Source organism: Balaenoptera musculus, chromosome 4, assembly GCF_009873245.2.
Source record: "Balaenoptera musculus isolate JJ_BM4_2016_0621 chromosome 4, mBalMus1.pri.v3, whole genome shotgun sequence".
Taxonomy (NCBI): domain Eukaryota; kingdom Metazoa; phylum Chordata; class Mammalia; order Artiodactyla; family Balaenopteridae; genus Balaenoptera; species Balaenoptera musculus.
This window is the reverse complement of record NC_045788.1, coordinates 69,277,023-69,295,048: the sequence shown is the minus strand read 5'-3', so window position 1 is coordinate 69,295,048 and position 18,026 is coordinate 69,277,023. Positions and strand designations below refer to the sequence as shown.

The window sequence follows — 18,026 nt, the reverse complement described above, 5'->3', positions numbered from 1 at the left end:
ATATAGTGGTAGCATAGACATATATACCTGGTTTATTTATTTGCATTGGTATTGCCTTATGAATAAAAACTATGCTGATTAAAAGTAACTACAATGGGCTTCCCTGGTGGCGCAGTGGTTGAGAATCTGCCTGCCGATGCAGGGGACACGGGTTCGAGCCCTGGTCTGGGAAGATCCCACATGCCACGGAGCGACTAGGCCCGTGAGCCACAAGTACTGAGTCTGCGCGTCTGGAGCCTGTGCTCAGCAACAGGAGAGGCCGCGACAGTGAGAGGCCCACGCACCGCGATGAAGAGTGGCCCCCGCTCGCCGCAACTGGAGAAAGCCCTCGCACAGAAACGAAGACCCAACGCAGCCATAAATAAATAAATAAATAAAATTTTAAAAAAATTAAAAAAAAAAAAAGTAACTACAATGACTAATGGAATCATAGTTTGTGTCATTCTTTTCGATCTTTCAGGAAAAGTTGTTAAATAAGTCACGGAGTGATGCTGGTAGTTTGTCAGATAATGAAGCACAGGTAGATCCATAATAAAAAGACAGGAAGCAGGGAAGGTAAATTTGTATGTTGGTCCTGGAACAGTCATTTCCGTCTCGCCTTTATGTATTTCATATTTAAGCCTATTAATTTCATCTATTTTTCCTTTGTCATTCAGTCATAGCTTCAATTGTGTGCCTGCTGGGAGCAGACCCCTGTGGCTGCTTCATACATCTTTGAGACATGGTTCTCACTCTCAAAGAGCTCATAATATCATCCCTAAAAGTCACATTTGTCCTATCACCACTAATCTCATTAGAAAAGTATACAATTTGGGAAGATGTTAAGTTTATGGTACAGGAGATAAGTTTTCTAAAATAATGTTTTTTTCCTGAAAGGTCTGATATTTTCATTGGCAATAAATATTTCAGTTGTTTTTGTGAAGACAGTCTTAATCTGTTCAGTTTTTAAGAAAATGTCTATTACATACTGAAGTCTAAATACCCATAGTTTATATGTAATTCTTTAAATTAAAAATGGTGTTCCATGAAGAAAGCAGCTCATTTAGCCTCCAACTCAAACATGAGTGCTTTTGTTGAAGACAGAGTTTGTATTTCAGTATGCAGCGGAAGTGCTTTATGGTTACTTCCTATTTTGTCACATAAAAAGGAGGTTTGAAAGTTGGGATTCAACAAAATTAATCCAGTTTTCTTTTCGATTAAGGATTTTAAGTGAAACTGGATTATTACAAATTTTTAAATGCTAGTGCATGCCAATAAAAAAGAATCAAATGACTGTTAGTACGGTTGGTGCCACTGTCTTGACTAATGCTAAGGCACCAGCGATTTTGCCCTCCTTTACTTTTGTACCATTAAATGTCAGCTCAAGTGTCAACACAGTGAAAAAGGCAAATAATGTATTAGTATTATGAAAGGAGTCATGACCTCACTGTCCTCTGAAAGTGTCTTACTTTCAGTGTCCACAGCCCACATTGAGAATCATCGGAACAGAGGAAAGTTTAAGCAGGGGGAGGGTGTGGGGGAGGGAGACAGCTTTGGCAAGAGATGGAAGAGCCAGGCGTTATATGATGGCAGCAGGGATGGAGAACAGGGAAGGAACAAGAAATGTTGCAGCGGTTATATAGATAAGATTTGGCAGTAGAAAGGCAAGTAAGACTTGAAACTTACTAAGGTTTTTCAGCCTGGGTGACTGAGTGGATGGCGGTGCCATTAACCGAGGTGATGACTGGGGGAAGAGGAGCCCTGGTTTATGATTGAAAACGATACTGCTTTCACCATGAGAGAAGAATCTGCATAATTCTCCCATTTGGAAAAGGATGGATTCTAGCACTGATGAAAATGAACAATGTACTGTTGGCTGGGTCCGTGCAGCAGCCTAAGATCTGGTTTTGTACTGATAACGAATAGTGGCTCTTGGAAGCTCAGCACATTCTCGATTGATGCATAAGACTCTTGTATCTGTGCTTCCTGTAATAGTGTTTTCTCCTTCTGTTTCTAGGAATGGTGCAAAAGCTGGACCAAAAACTTCCAGTGGCCAATGAGTATCTATTGCTTTCTGGAGGAGTCCGGGAAGGCGTGGTAGACCTGGACTTAGATGAGCTTAATGTCTATGCCCGAGGGACCGACTATGATATGGACTTCACTCTTCTGGTGCCAGCCCTGAAGCTTCATGACCGTAATCAGCCTGTGACACTGGATATGCGCCATTCAGCCTTGTGCCACTCTTGGCTGAGCCTTCGGCTCTTTGACGAGGGGACGATCAGTAAGTGGAAAGACTGTTGCACCATCGTAGATCACATCAGTGGTGCCACCAACTACTTCTTCTCCCCAACCAAAGTGGCTGACTGGTTCTATGACTCCATCAGCATTGTCCTATCAGAGATACAGAAGAAACCCCAGCGAGGGATGCCAAAGGTGGAAAAGGTAGAAAAGAATGGGACCATCATCTCCATCATTCTGGGTGTGGGGAGCAGTCGCATGTTGTACGATATTGTCCCGGTGGTCTCTTTCAAGGGTTGGCCGGCGGTGGCCCAGAGCTGGCTCATGGAGAACCACTTTTGGGATGGGAAGATCACTGAGGAAGAAGTCATCAGTGGGTTTTACCTGGTGCCTGCTTGCTCCTACAAGGGAAAGAAGGACAACGAGTGGCGGCTGTCCTTTGCCAGGAGTGAGGTGCAGTTGAAGAAGTGCATCTCCAGCAGCCTCATGCAGGCCTACCAGGCCTGCAAAGCCATCATCATTAAACTCCTGTCCCGGCCCAAGGCTATCAGCCCCTATCACCTGCGGAGCATGATGCTCTGGGCCTGCGACAGACTTCCTGCCAACTATTTGGCCCAAGAAGACTATGCAGCCCACTTTTTGCTGGGCCTCATCGATGACCTGCAACACTGTCTGGTCAACAAGATGTGTCCCAATTACTTCATCCCGCAGTGCAACATGCTGGAGCACCTGTCCGAGGAGACGGTCATGCTCCACGCGCGGAAGCTCTCCTCCGTCCGCTCAGACCCGGCGGAGCACTTGCGCACCGCCATCGAGCACGTCAAGGCAGCCAACCGGCTGACACTGGAGCTCCAGAGACGAGGGAGCACCACTAGCATCCCCTCCCCGCAGTCCGACGGAGGGGACCCCAACCAGCCCGATGACCGTCTGGCCAAAAAACTGCAGCAACTAGTGACTGAGAACCCGGGGAAGTCGATCTCCGTCTTCATTAACCCTGATGATGTGACAAGGCCCCATTTCAGAATTGATGATAAATTTTTCTGAGCGTTTTTGCTGCCTTTTTTTGCCCTCGGGTTCTAAAACTCTCATAATAGGTAGTGTGGTTTGTGATGCCGTCTTTCCGTTTTTTACATATCCAGCCTAGATTGGATCTGTTAAGAACACATTTTAAGTTTCCTGGTTCTGCAGGATGGTGCAGGCTCTGAAACAGTATATTACTATTTCATATTCTGCCTCTGATTTTGTTGTTTACTTTTTGTAGTTATTACACATTGTTTTGGTGTTTGGTTTTGTTTCTGTTTTTTTAAGGAGAACTTGAGCCATAGATGAAAATACCCATGAATTCTCTCACTTTTTTCTGTTTCATACTTTGTGCTTTCATACTTTTGTTCATGGGAGTGAGGAAACAAATCTCTTTCTCATGCTTCAGGATTCTCTTATTTTTTTGTTTTCCTTTTTTTGTCTTTATTTTTTTTAATGAGCGTTCATCACCACAGGTATTTGAAAATCATCTGAACCTGGGAACTACCTGGTACGTTAGTTGGATTTATTTCTTTCGACCAGTGGCCAGGGTATTTTCTCCCTCTCTGCCAAACAACGTAGACTTTGAAAGTGATAATGCTACAGATTGTGTTTGGAGCAACTTCATTGAATGTAATTGTCCTTAAATCAGAACTTTGGATGGTTTGGAAGGGTGTCTTTGACAACTTTCCAGATAGAATTAAGTTTTCCAAATGGTAGTTTTAGTGTGTGTAATTATTTGAAGCCTTATTTAAATCCTATTAAAGAATATACCATTATAATTGTTATTTGCACTAATGAGATTTTTGCCATTGTCGGAGTTCCAATGCGTGTATTTCAATATAAATTGACATCCACTGTTGAAATGCTATCATTTCTTCATTTAGCCCATTTGTCTTAATCAATAGAATGATTCTTTGTTTAGTTCTTTAATTGTGGGGTCCTGTTTTGCCCTCCTTGATATTCCTGGTTCCTATCTTACTGAGAAATTTTTAAAGCTTTATATCTGCTAAGTGACTTTATCTGAAGCTGGGGAAAGTACATACTTGATAAAGTAGTTGTCTTTGTATGTACAGTTGATCCTTGAACAACACGGGTTTAAACTGCATGGGTTCACTTATACACGGATTTTTTCCACTAAATGTGTTAGTTGAATATATGGATTTGGACCCGTGAATAGAAGGTCAACTGTAAAGTTATATATGTATATTCAACCTCACAGGGGTCGGTGCCGCTGACCCCCGCATTATTCATGGGTCAACTGTATTTCTTTTGACATTATAGAGGTAGGCTTTTTTGTAAAGTCTCTTTGCTTCTACTGAGAGTTTTGAGGACAACTGGAAGGAAAAATTAATATCAGTCCCCAAATAGAAGATACCATGCCTGTTCAAAAGCAGGTTTTTCTATAGAGCAGGAACCAGGAGATAACTGTGGGTGGCAGCCATGGTGTAGAGGTGTCCTGTCTTCATGAATGAAATTACTTGCCAGGTTTAGGTGCTGCAAGGCATCGATCGGCTCCCTGTTTTGGTATGAACTCATGGCAAACTGTAGTGTTTGGGAGGTCAGGGGCCTGCCGATCTCTCAAAGGATGACCGTGATGTCTACTACTGGAAAGGTCAAGCAACATTTTGATTTTGATCTTGAATGTCCAGTCTCACGGGTTAGATTTTGGCCGATTGAAATTAGGCATATACGGTCTTGGTTTTTGCATGGGAATTATTGTAATGCTTATAAATGAAAATGAAATCATTCAACCATCTTAAGTCAAAACAAAAATAATAATAATAAAACAAACATACTGGCCTTGGAATCTTGTTGTTGTTTGTTAGTTTGTAATCTGGAAACTATTTTCTTATTAGTAATCCCAACAGTAATTTTCAGTAGATATAGCCCTGGGCTTGCTGTTGTCTTTCAGGCCAGATGTCTATGTAGCGAGCAACCAGTATTCATTCTTCCCTTTCTCCAGTTTTCCTACTAGTATCTACCTATCCTCCATATAATCTGTGTCCTTCTTGGGAAATGACTTCATCCCCAGCTTCAGACATGCACCCTGATTGGTGTAGGCCAATTAAAATAACCATTTTCCTGGCCACAATCATTAGTTAGGCATTGGGCATACAATGTCAGCTGCTCCATTCAGGGACATGCTCAGGATTCTAGCTTGGGACGCTGGGGCAGCAGCATGCACCCTGGATATGGAAGAGGAAGTACTTGGGTTTGCTATCAGTACCGTAGACCTAGGGCTGGTAAGTCAGACATTGTTGAAGGTGAGTAGAAATGAGATGTAGTCTGATACCTTTTCTTGTCTGAAACATAAGCAAATCATTGACCTGCTAACCCTCTGTCCTTCTGAAGCCCAGAAGATTGGTTAAAATAATGTTTCAAGTACAATATAAAATGCCTCAAGGCAGCAGTCATCATTTTAATGTTACTTACATATACTTCTTTGGGTTGTGGGAATTCATAAGCTATAACTCAACAGGATTCCGGTGCTCTGATGGGACATGTTTTTACATATTTCAAGAGTAGATTATTCTGGACTGTATGGCTTTCTCATCTGGAATGGAAGATCCAAAGATGCAAGTAAAGGTTGGTTTCAGAGTGGATGGAGCCAAACGGGACCAGACATTTTCAAAATAAGAATGTCCCTGAAATTACTGTGCAAAGTTATTTCACAGAAATTAAGAGGCAGGTATATGTGGCTAATTTAACTTCCAGGTGGAGATGTGAGCAAACAGGGAGGAGGCTTTGGGGGCTCGTTGAAGAGCCCCTAGTGACTTCTTCACCAACCCCTTATAAACATACACACACACACACACACACACACACACACACACTTGCTTTCACATCATGAATTGGAGGTTTCGTTAGGGTGTTTTGTTAACACTTCCTGGAAGGATTAAGCCCATTGGCTGGTCACAGCTAAGTGATTATTTTGGATCAGATCATTACCTTGCTGAGAACAATTTCCTGACTTGGAGTTCAGCCTTGGACAGTATGGCCGGGAAGGAAAAGGAAGGCTGTGCTTAGCAGCAGCTGCTGGGTCAGGGAGCTTCCTGCTGCGCCATACCTCAGCGGTGGTCTTTGGGGAAGGTACTGAACTCCATCCTTATAAGCTCTCTCCAGAACCTCTTCCTTTGAGTCACCCAAGGGACTGCTTGTGTGGCTATTCCACTTCCCATCTGGTCATTACTGGGGGTCAAGGAAAGACTCCCCATATTCTTATCTGCAGGTAAACCTTTTTACCATGAAATGGAGCACTAACTACTACCTATACTAAAGGAAGGGGATGGACATTATTTCCTGTTCCTGTTATTTTATTAATATCAGGTAAATATGTATATAGTTTTAAACTGATTGAATCGATGTAGTTAATGCTCCTCTCTGAGAAAAATAGCCGGTTTTGAAAATGTACCTCTTATGCTGTAATTTTCATTAGGTAAACAAAAAATGTATGATCTAAACCTTGTTTAGAATAAATATTCACCAATGGAGAATTATTTGCAATATGTCTGAAGCTCTCTAAAGTTCTACCTTCTGTTAATTAACTGGAAAAATCTTTTTTTCATTTTTTAAGAAAATATACATTATACATGGTAGAAATCAAGCTATAAAAATTTTAACTAATTCTTTTTCTTTCTCTATGCCCATTTTATAATGCTACCCTATTAGCAGTAAGTTCAAAAGCAGCATGTTTAATAAACTGGGGCATTTGCCATATGGCACTGAACTCATACTAATGTAGTGTGACCCTGGCTTTCTAAGTGTGGGCTGGCAGTTTTCAATCCGCACTTGGGTCCTGACATTCATCAAACTTCAGGGAGTCCATATGCCTGGGTCTGTGTGGTTTAGGGTAATGAAGAAATTTCAGAAAACTCAAATATTAATCTCCCATATAAAAGCATTGTTTTTCAAAGATCTTTAAAGACACATTTAGCCTTCATTTGGCATGGCAGCTGAGATGAAAATATTTGCATTTCTAGACCACATTCCCTCTCTTTTCAGGACGAATGGATTCTTAATGTGGCTTGGGAAGGGAAGGCACATTTTTCATCTGCCATCTTCTGTTCCACCAATTTATCACAGATGCTTAAGGGGGGGCTAAGTGTGGGTAGAAGCAAAACCTTGTTTCTTTGACTTTACATTCTTATCTGTAAAATGCAGAATTGAGGCTGTTCCTTGCCTTTCTGGCTTTCACAATCTAAGATTAATTACCTCTGTTTCCAAAATAATCTCAATTTCAGATTTATAAATCTATCTATTTACACACATAGAGTATTCATTTCTGCAGAATGTCATTTTAAAAAATCTTATTTATTGCACTGGCATATGTGGGGGGCCCAGCAAACATTTATTGAATACTTGCTGGTGCAGATCTTCTTGCTAGATGCTTTTACTCACGAACCTGTTTACGCCTCACAATAACTCTAAACATTTAAGGAAACCACAATTCAGACATTAGATAACTTGTTCAAAGTTTCAAAGACAAGTGGTAGGGCAGGGCCAACATTTGAAACCATTTGTCTGTTTCCAAAATTAAGAACTTTTTGCTATGCCACTCTGCCTCTGATATTAGTATCTATTCTTATTATTTAGATTAAATTCTGTGCATTTATACAGGATCTTCATTTAGTTAAAAGGTAAACCATAAATAAGAGAACCTGGGGTAAACTTTTCTTCAGAGATTTTCATCAGCAGAGCGGATGGATCATTTAGAGAAAGTTAATTTTCTGTCACTGACAGATCCTGGGAGAAGAGAGGTGACCATTGTGGGAAAGTTTCCGGTTGGGATAGGAAATGGACCAAATATGAAGTAGCAGTATCACCTATGAAGTATTCTTGCCAGGAGTGAGTTTATTCAAATTTTTGTTACACCTTCTACTTCATACAGAATTCAGAAACTAGACAAACAACTAGCACCACAAGGAAATAAACAAATCTAGGAGGCAGGTCATCTTGTAGACAACTGGTCTGGACTTTTCAACAATTAATACCAAGGTACAAAAAGAGAGTGGGGAGGAGGTGTTTTAGAGTTACATAATGAGCAAATGCTATCCATGATCCTTCAGAGGATACTGATTTGAACAAACCAGCTTTGTTAACCATTCCTAATGAGCATTTTTTTTTAATTTAATTTTTTTAATTTTTGGCTGTGTTGGGTCTTCGTTTCTGTGCGAGGGCTTTCTCCAGTTGCAGCGAGCGGGGGCCACTCTTCATCGCGATGCGCGGGCCTTTCACTATCGCGGCCTCTCTTGTTGCGGAGCACGGGCTCCAGACGCGCAAGCTCAGTGATTGTGGCTCACGGGCCCAGCTGCTCCGCGGCATGTGGGATCTTCCTGGACCAGGGCTCGAACCTGTGTCCCCTGCATTGGCAGGCAGACTCTCAACCACTGCGCCACCAGGGAAGCCCCAATTTGGGATTTTTGAGTATGGTATTGAAGAATTACTAATAAGTTTTGTCAGGTATGATAATGGTATTGTGATTATATAAGAAAATATCCTTATTTAAAGATGCATGCTGAAGTATTAGGGAGTGAAATATGTCTGTAACTTATGTTAAAATATTTCAACAAAAAATTAAAGCAAATACGGCAAAATGCTAAAGAAATTTATTTTAATCCCTGAGCTCAAAGGAATGGGCAGTAGGAGAACTACTACTATTAGCAAAACACTACTCATTTTTCAAGATGTAGGGAGAGAGGTATTGTCTTTGAAAGAAAAAAAATGTGCAGTTGGGAACTTAGTTACATTTAAAAATTAACTACGAATGATAGGTAACCAACAACTGTAATAGATCTTTCAGAGGCATTGATGTAAAAGTGAAATACATGTAAATAGAACAGGTTGTATTTTTAGAACTGTATTTTTTTAATTTAGGTTTTTTTGTAATGTGATGGTATTTTAAAAATTTTCTGGTCATTGGTTAAAACTTTGACTAAACCTCTATAAAATCTTACCATTTACATTTTATAAACCTATACATTTATTAGTTACATTCATAAATCTTTTCATAGAAATCACACTCTTAAACCAAGTTTTGTAAAACCAGCTATCAGTAAATTAAAGACATGATTTTAGTGATGACTTAAGGGCTGGCCCCAAGGGGCAAGATGGCATTTCTTGGTTATGACTGTCAAAGCTATCTTGAAATAAACAGGTTCGTTTGTGATCCTTGCTTCTTCCAGCCTCAACACAGGCTGTGCTTGGAAGACTGAAGCAAATATCTGTCATCATGAGCCAAGCTCTTCCTTATTTATGGGAATGAATAAATGCAAAGAAGCTTTCCATTTCATGTGATAATAAGAATTATTAAAAATAAAATAAAACACTTGGTTCACAACCAGGGCAACTTCCCGAGTGAAATCTGAAATTCGCCCCTGTACACAGAGGGCAAGAGGCTGAAGAAAGGGCCAGATGACTCCAGGTTGGTAGGTGGCAGACTTGATAAGCAAGAGAACTTATATTTGAGGGTAGGCTTGTCTTGGGTGGCTGCAGGAGGAGTAGATCTCCATACCTGCCCCCCAGAATCTTTAAGTTTCCATTGAGGCCTTCACAGGGTTCAGTCAGTATCCAGTCCAGATGGTCTCAGCAACACTTTACTCTCTCAAGGCTGCATCCTTGCTCCTAGTGTGGGAATGGTGGGCGGAGCATACATTACCTGGACGAGAGGAGGGGTGAAGAGCCTCCGACTGCCAGGGTCCAGCTCTTGGGTCAGCTGGAGGTTTCATCCTCTTGATGATCTCCTCCAGAAAACACACCAGATCTTCTGCGGTGATTGGCAGGTACTTTCTATAATGCTTATTGAAATTCACTGAATGACTGTCCTCTTCCCTTTTCTGGGTCTTGTTTGCTCTTGTCATTTATAAATTGAGGAGTGAGATCTGTGACCTCTAAGGACCCCTCCATGAAGAGTTGTTGGCTGTAGAGGGAGAATAAACACAAAGATAGGAGCTGGACCCGAGGGAAGATTAATTGATGACACTTTATGACAGGTAGATGGAATTTGCAGACCCCGGCGGGCACTCCAAATGAACTGAGGTGGATGGACATTTGGGGCAGTGCTCCGATAGGCTAGGTTAATGAGAAGACATCGCTTTTGCTTATCCCATCCTTCCCCTCCTCCCCTTCCCCCTCCCCTCCCCCTTGTTTTAAAAATTTCACTCCAGGGTGGCATCATTGTTCTGAAAGTTCCCCAAGGCCAGTCTCGTGCTCATAGGTACAAATTTCTCTGTGCCCTCCACACAGCTGTGTTTGTGACATTTTATAAAGCTATTGCTTACAAAAGGATTTTACTGGAAAGTTGAAACTGTTTTTGCTCTCAAGTTGCTAAATATAGCATTGACCCTGGCTAACTCACACATCAGTTTTGTTCGGCTTCTTTATACAAGAATTCTAAGAGGAAAAAAGCCGTTTGGGGGTTTGTGTGACATGAAGGTAGATTGTGTGTATAATCCACTTAAATGTGATCTCTGACTACTATGTGTTCACCTCGTGGTAGAAACCTTTGGGGCAATGTCTTCCATCATAATCCTGCGACTCTGACAAGATCACAGCATGACTCCAGCCTCATACTGACCTTCCAGTCATTTTGTGTTTTTCTATGCTGATAGTGTGGGAAAGAATCATAACAGAAGTATAGCAGAGAGCCCAGGAATGGTTTCCTTATCTTCACAGTAAAGGTCCTGGCCTACATCTCTGGCCTTTGGCATTGGCCGCTTCATTTTCCAAACGTTCGATGCCCAGACTCAATCCTCTTTCGATTGTTTTTAACACCAGCTACGTAGAACGTTGAAAGGTCCCAGGTCATTACATGAAATTCCCTGTGTTCTACCTCCCACTTTTAAATATCCTGCAGTCTTCTGATAAACACAGAACCTCATACTGCAACCTCTCCTTGTGAGATTCTCTTAGACATCCCTTTTCTACTTTCCTATTATTTGTTAGAGAATCACTACCTTCTAAGTATTCCCACCCGCCAGCCAAAAATATTTTGACAAGCTTTCTGAGGTATGTATTACAAAAATTATAGGTATTAGGGGGGGTTAAAAATAAATTTACAGGCTATGCTTTTTCAGACTACACATTCTCCTAATTCCAAAATCCCATTATGCAACAACACTCCCCCCCATTAAGAATCATTTCTTTACATAGAAGGGCAAGTGGGTGTTAAAGGACTTTAAAAAAATTTTTTCCTGTCTAAATTGATCTCACAGAAGTACCTGTCTCACTAGAAAGAAGGATTCATAATGAAACGTCTCTATAGCTAGTTGATCCACAGATTTTGTTCGTCTTGAATTTCCATGGTGGCGAGGGGCCTCATGGAGTTTTTAGGAGGTGAATGTGGTAGTGGGGGGAATCAGCCCTAGTTGCTCAGATATAAACACACACACATATATTAGCATAGTATAATATTAGGTTAGTTCAACATAATAGGAACCTTTGTTCTGCACCTGTCTTTCAGGGAGCTTAATGAATGAACACAGCTTCAGTTAGTGACCTACCACTATCTAGCCTTCTGACTTTATTCTAGTTACTTTCACTTTCTACTTCAGTTTTCCTGATTGTTATTTGAGTGTAATTTGAGTGGGTTGGTTCTCAATGTCCACCTTAGGGATGGACTGGCCGTTGGGCTCTGGATCCCTCACCTTGACTCAATGGAGCATCTCTATTTTTATCTGCCTTCCATGTTAGAATTTCCCATAGGAAGTTATTTGAAGAAAAGTTGCCACTGTCTTGAATATTAAAAAGCACATGATGCACTTATCTCTGAAGGTCCTTCTAGATTGTTGAAGGGTCAGTCGTTCTAGAAAGCAAGTGTTAAACAAATGTGTTGGGAAGAATGGATAATATTTCAATACTTCATTATCCATTTAACACTTACTGAGCACCTCAAAGAGGAGGGCCAGTTTCCAGCCTCATGAACGTATTAGTCTAGTGAAGTGGGGGTGAATGGGAGGGGAGAACATCAGCCCTAGATTCCAGATATAAAAAATAAGTCAGATGAAAATGTCATAATTTAGAAGATGAAAACAAATACTGAGAACTATTTTTATATATCTCAGCCCACACTGGCACAGAAAATTACAGTTTCTCAACCTTGGTACTATGGACATTTTGAGCCAGATAATTCTTTGTTGTGGACGGCTGCCCTGTGCATTGCAGGGTGCCTAACAGCATCCTTGGGTTCTATTCACTCTATGCCGATAGCATCCTGCACCTCCTAGTTGCCACAAACAAAAATGTCTTCAGGTAGTGCTAAGTGTCCCCTGGGGAGCAAAACTTCCTCTAGCTGAGAGCCACTGCAGGAAATAAGTCTACCTTACCTTTTATTTTCTGGGAGTAGAGACAATTTCAGGTTTATTTCTATGACTAGCCAAAAGTAAGTAAATACCTAGGAAATGTTAATTCAATTAAATTTGTAAGAGCAAAGTGTGGATGAGTCTTTCCATAGTCCTTCATTTATTACTTTTGTGTTTGCAACTAAAAATACCTGCTCAAGCAGTTATTCAACCAACATTTTCCAGTGTTTCAAGTATGCCAGCAGGGGCTGTGGATTGTACTCTAAGATGTAACTTTTTCCCTCAAGAAATGTACAGCGTATATGGGGAGATATTGATTGTGTAGGTGGATATATACTAAGCAAGAAAACATCAATACACAAAGGGTCAAATGAAAGACCAGATAATAGTTATTACAGGAGTTGAGCTTAGGGAGAAATCTTGGGCTGGGATGTTTAGGGAAGCCTTTGAAGGTTAAGAGGATTTATAAAATTCTGAGGATGGTTGGGAAAGTGTTGTAGAGGGAGAATTACTTGAGTTGTACGAGCTGTTTGTATATTTTGGAAATTACGCCCTTGTCAGTTAAAGCGGGAGGTATGGCGGGGCCACATATGGGAATAAAAGATAAGAAACACAGATAGTTCCATTCTTTCACACACTGAGGTCTGGAAAATACTCCTGGAACTGTAGTTTGAACTTGGGAAATATATCTGCTGCAAATTTGTGTGGAAATGGCATTTCATTTCTTGTTTTATCTTTGGCCAACATGGGAAGTGTATAAAGCAGTTTGAATGTACTTGAGATTCAAATATTAGTTGTCAATGAAATGACTTTAGTATTGAATAAGTTTCACACATTAGCACTGTTTTGCCCTGTTATTTTTGGTTGAATTCATTAAGAAACATTATCAAATTTGTAGTAACAGCTTATTTCCAAAGCCATTAAAAGTTTAACAATAGCCAATGAGGGCAGTTCTTATTCAAAAAAATTTCAATCTCAGCCCTGTGCCCATAAAAGTCACCAAAAAAGTTTACTAGTGTCAGGTTGTTAACGTTCTATATGGTTGGGTAATTAAAGCTATTCAACTATTTCTGAACAAAAATTATCAGAATTGCCAGTGATTAAGTCTATAAGAGCACATAAAGTTCACCGTTGATGCCACTGTGTTCATAACACACGATCGATTCAAATGTCATCCTCAAAGTCCCTGTTGATGAATCGTACAATGAACAATAAAGGGTTTAAACATTACATTTTTCACAAGTTTTGCAAATTTGTCAATCTAAGCTTTTGTTCTGCTCCACATGTATTTATGCCACCATCAGTTGTAATACATGTTGGCAGATTCCACACTTCAGGTTGTACAGAATTAGTGTTTTTCTTAACTTTGAAAATGTTCTCACCTGTAATTCTTCAGTCACATCAAACTCTGCATTGATTCCTCAAACAAACAACAACTCAGCAGTATTGATAAACCTATGAACACATCAAGAGCCAAGGAAAACCACTCAAAATCCTTTTCTTATTTTTGACTGTTGGCTTTGCTCCCAATGTCATTTTCTCTTCTGTTATGATTATCCCTCCCATGTTTTTTTTTAAAATTTTCTCTAACGTTGAAATTCCACATTAGAATAGGTTTTGGTTTGACCACTCTGAGAAATATTTACCAGTTCCCTGGAGTTTTACTTCAGCTTATATATTCAATACTTTTTTTTTTTAATTTTAGAAAACTTTCTTAAGATATAGTTTTAAATATTTATTTTTGTTTTGATTTTTCTTCTTCTGAGATTCATTAGTATCCATATTCCATTTCCCTGTTGGTCTTCCATATCTGTCATTGTCTTAAAATCTTTTTGTTTCTAATTTTTAAAATTTAATTTCTTAACCATTTTTCATTTTCTTTGCTCTGCTTTCTGTGTCTCTCTATTCTTATCTTCCTTCTAATTTACTCTTTTCTTTTTTTTGAAACAATGTCAAATTTACAGAAAATTTGAAAGTACAACACAAAGACATTTTCCCTTGAAACTTTTGAGAGTAAAATGTAGATATGATGCCCCATCACCACCAAATGCTTATGTGCATTTCCTACTAACAAGGAAATTTTTCCACATAACTACAACTGTCAAATTTAGAGAATTGACATTGATATATTGTTACTATTTAATATTCAGCCTCAATTCAAGTTGGACCAATATCTCTAGCAATGTCCTTTACAGCAAAGAGGATCCAGCTCAGATTCTTACATTGCATTTAATTGTCACATTTCTTTAGTCTTCTTAGCTATCTACAACCATTTCTCAGTCTTTTCTTAGTTTTTAGGGCCTTGATGCTTTTGAAGATTACAAGGTAGTTAATTTAGACAAGTCAGTTTAGACTTGTCAGTTTTTCCTACATGTTTATAATTCATTTTTGCATCATTGACTGTAAAAACAAACTCTGTGCTGTTGTGTATATATATATCTATATATCTATATATCTATATCTATATCTATATATATATATATCACGTGTTCTTTATCCATTCATCTGTTGATGGACACATAGGTTGCTTCCATGTCTTGGCTATTGTAAACAGTGTTACTATGAACATTGGGGTACATGTATCTTTTCAAATTAGAGTTTTCATCTTTTCCACATATATGCCCAGGAGTGGGATTGCTGTATCTTTTTTTTAGTTTTTTAAGGAACCTACCTACTGTTTTTCATAGTAGCTGCACAAGTTTACATTCCCACAGTGTAGGAGGGTTCCCTTTTCTCCACACCCTCTCCAGCATTTATTATTTGTAGATTTTTTGATGATAGCCATTCTGACTGGTGTGAGATGATACCTCATTTTGGTTTTGGTTTGCATTTCTCTAATAATTAGCGATGTTGAACATGTTTTCATGTGCCTGTTGGCCATCTGTATGTCTTCTTTGGAGAAAAGGCGTATTTAGGTCTTCTGCCAATTTTTTGATTTTTTTTTTCAATTGAGTTGTACGAGCTATTTGTATATTTTGGAAATTAAGCCCTTGTCAGTCGCATCATTTGCAAATATTTTCTCCCATTCCATATGTTGTCTTTTTGTTTTGTTTATGGTTTCCTTTGCTGTTACACTGAGTTCGCAATGCATCCCATTACATGGTATATTATTTAGATTTTCCTATTACTGGTAATGTTAACTTGGCTACTTGATTACAATGTTGTCTTCCAGGTTCCTCTACTAATTTTTTTCTCAAAAGTATTTTGTAAAGAGTTACTTTCAAACTATGTAAATATTCTATTCCTCAACATGTTATTACTTAGTTCATTTATTTAAATTAGGATGGACTTGTGGATTTTTAAGGTCTTATAATCCATTATTATCATTGTTTATTGTAATGTTCAAATTGTCCCAGATTTGGCTAGTGGGAATTCCTTAAAGATGGCTTCTGTGTCCTCTTGAATTGACCCTATTACTTCTTTATTTTCATGCACAACAAGATATTCCAGACTTATTTTGTACTTTCCCTGCCCTAGGCCTGGAATTATTCATTTTTCCAAGGAACTCTGGTTTCTTTTAGTAGAAAATGGTATTTAAAAACCAAGATCTGGGTTCTGAGTGTGGTAATTGCTACTGGTATGTCACTTCTCCCAGGCCCTCCCAGTGGGGACATGAAGCAAGAACCAAGAGATCTCTGGGAATAATTAAGAAAGAAAAAAAACCCCTCCTTTTAAACAATTTGGTTCAAAACTATTAGATGAAGCCAAACATGGTAGAGATTCACATGACGTATGTGTGTTTGTGTGTGTGTGGTGCATATTAGCTTGAAGAACTAATTTCTGAGATTCTCTATTTCTGATTTGTGCTTTTCTCTCAAAGGTGCAATAATTTTCTTAATGTGTTTTAGTTCATTTTGTAATCTCAGTTTTCATCTGCTTTGTCAGCCATTTTTCTGTGTTCTCATAGTCAGAATATTATGAGGTTCATTTTAATATTTTTTCTTATAATTTGTAATTTATGGGGTTAAATTGTATACTTTGTGTTACCCATGTTTAAATAAGGTGTTTTTCTGGGCTATTAGGAGTTTCCTGCTGAATGGGAAGGATGGAGTAGGATATATTTCCTAGCTGCTCTGTTACTACCATAGAAAACTTAAAATATGGCCTCTCTTTGTAGCCTTGTTGGATTCAGTAACATCGGATTCAAGAGCCAAGTTGGATTCAATAACATTTTCTGCCTCTAGCCCTGTGTGCTCCAGCTTCCACCCTACAGGCCTTGCTGCCAGGTTGGTGCTCTCCGCTTTAGACTGTGTTTTGCTGTTGCACTACTTTCTGGGATCTGCTTCCTCAGTGCCTTTTTTCTTTTAGTCTTTGTTGTCCTTGCTCTGCTCAGTTTGGTATGTTTACAATATTTTCTCTCAAGATAGAGCTTTGTCCTTCTGGAAAATAATTCTTGGTGGTTATTTCTGAGATTCTCAAAGGCCCAGACAGCCTTAGCACTTTTTCATCCATATGACTTTTGCTGCTGCTGCTGCTGTTGTTGTAGTTACCAAAACTTGGACCTCATGAAAGTCTTTCCCTTTTGCTGTTTATCAAGTCCATACTGGTTTTCCATCAGGATGGTGTTTCCCTTCTTGTGGATGAGCACTTATTGGTAATTTTTTAGTTTTGATATCTTTTAGGATACAGTAGTGAACTTCCACCACACAACAGTTATTTCATGCAGATCCTACTGCTATTGATGGTTTGGCCACAGGTGCTTTTGGGGGGATCTTGCTGAAAATGTTGTCCATGTCTTTTCCTCTCCTATACTGGTGGATGTATTTTCTTTCCAGGAAATTTTGGTAAAATTAAAAACTACACATGTGGTGCCAACCCACAGCAAGCGCCTTGGATTTTGAATGAGGTAAATTCTTCCTTGGCTAGTTATCTGCAACAGGAGGATAGTGTGGAAAACCCAGGAATTCTCTCTAACTCAGAATGAAGCTCATGTGAAACAGGGGCTGTGGTTATAAGGGGTTAAGTCCTGTTCATTTTGGCTGAGAAAGATTAGCAACTGCAGAGCTTCTTGCTCATCAAAATTCTTTCCAACCCTGGCACATGGTAGCAGATGTGGCATGTTGGAAGCTTCTTTTCTTCTGTCTCTTTCCTCATTTGTCCTTACTTCCTTTGCCTCTCTGTGATATTAAAGGGGATTCAACGAGGCTCTCAGATGCTGCTTCCTCATCTGCAAACAAAAGTTCGTTGATTTTGCCCTCTTTCATGTCCCTCATATTTTAGAATCAGCTGCTTCCACTTGCGCTCTGTAGTGAGCATGCTCCCTCCACATTCTCCCTTCCCTGGTCCAATTTTCACCATTCCTGGCAGGAATTCTTCAAATATATGTGACTAGGGGCATGGGTGTTTCCTAGTTTTATCTCAGAAAGGATTTTTTTTTCCCACTTCAATTGTTGCTTTCAATTGATTGCTTAAAAAAGTTAGCAAGGGGCTTCCCTGGTGGCGCAGTGGTTGAGAATCTGCCTGCTAATGCAGGGGACACGGGTTCAAGCC

The 18,026-nt window shown here is 39.6% G+C and overlaps 1 protein-coding gene across 2 annotated transcripts in view; it reads left to right on the top strand.

The window, feature by feature from the left end:
- Positions 1-5,121, top strand: part of MB21D2 (Mab-21 domain containing 2) — a 110,937-nt gene extending 105,816 nt beyond the window's left edge. For both annotated transcript variants that reach the window (XM_036851722.1, XM_036851723.1), the window contains one exon: positions 1,997-5,121. In XM_036851722.1, the coding sequence (XP_036707617.1) occupies positions 1,997-3,261 (1,265 nt within the window). In that variant the 3' untranslated portion in view covers positions 3,262-5,121. The remainder of the gene's footprint in view (positions 1-1,996) is intronic.
- Positions 5,122-18,026: the final 12,905 nt, after the last annotated feature.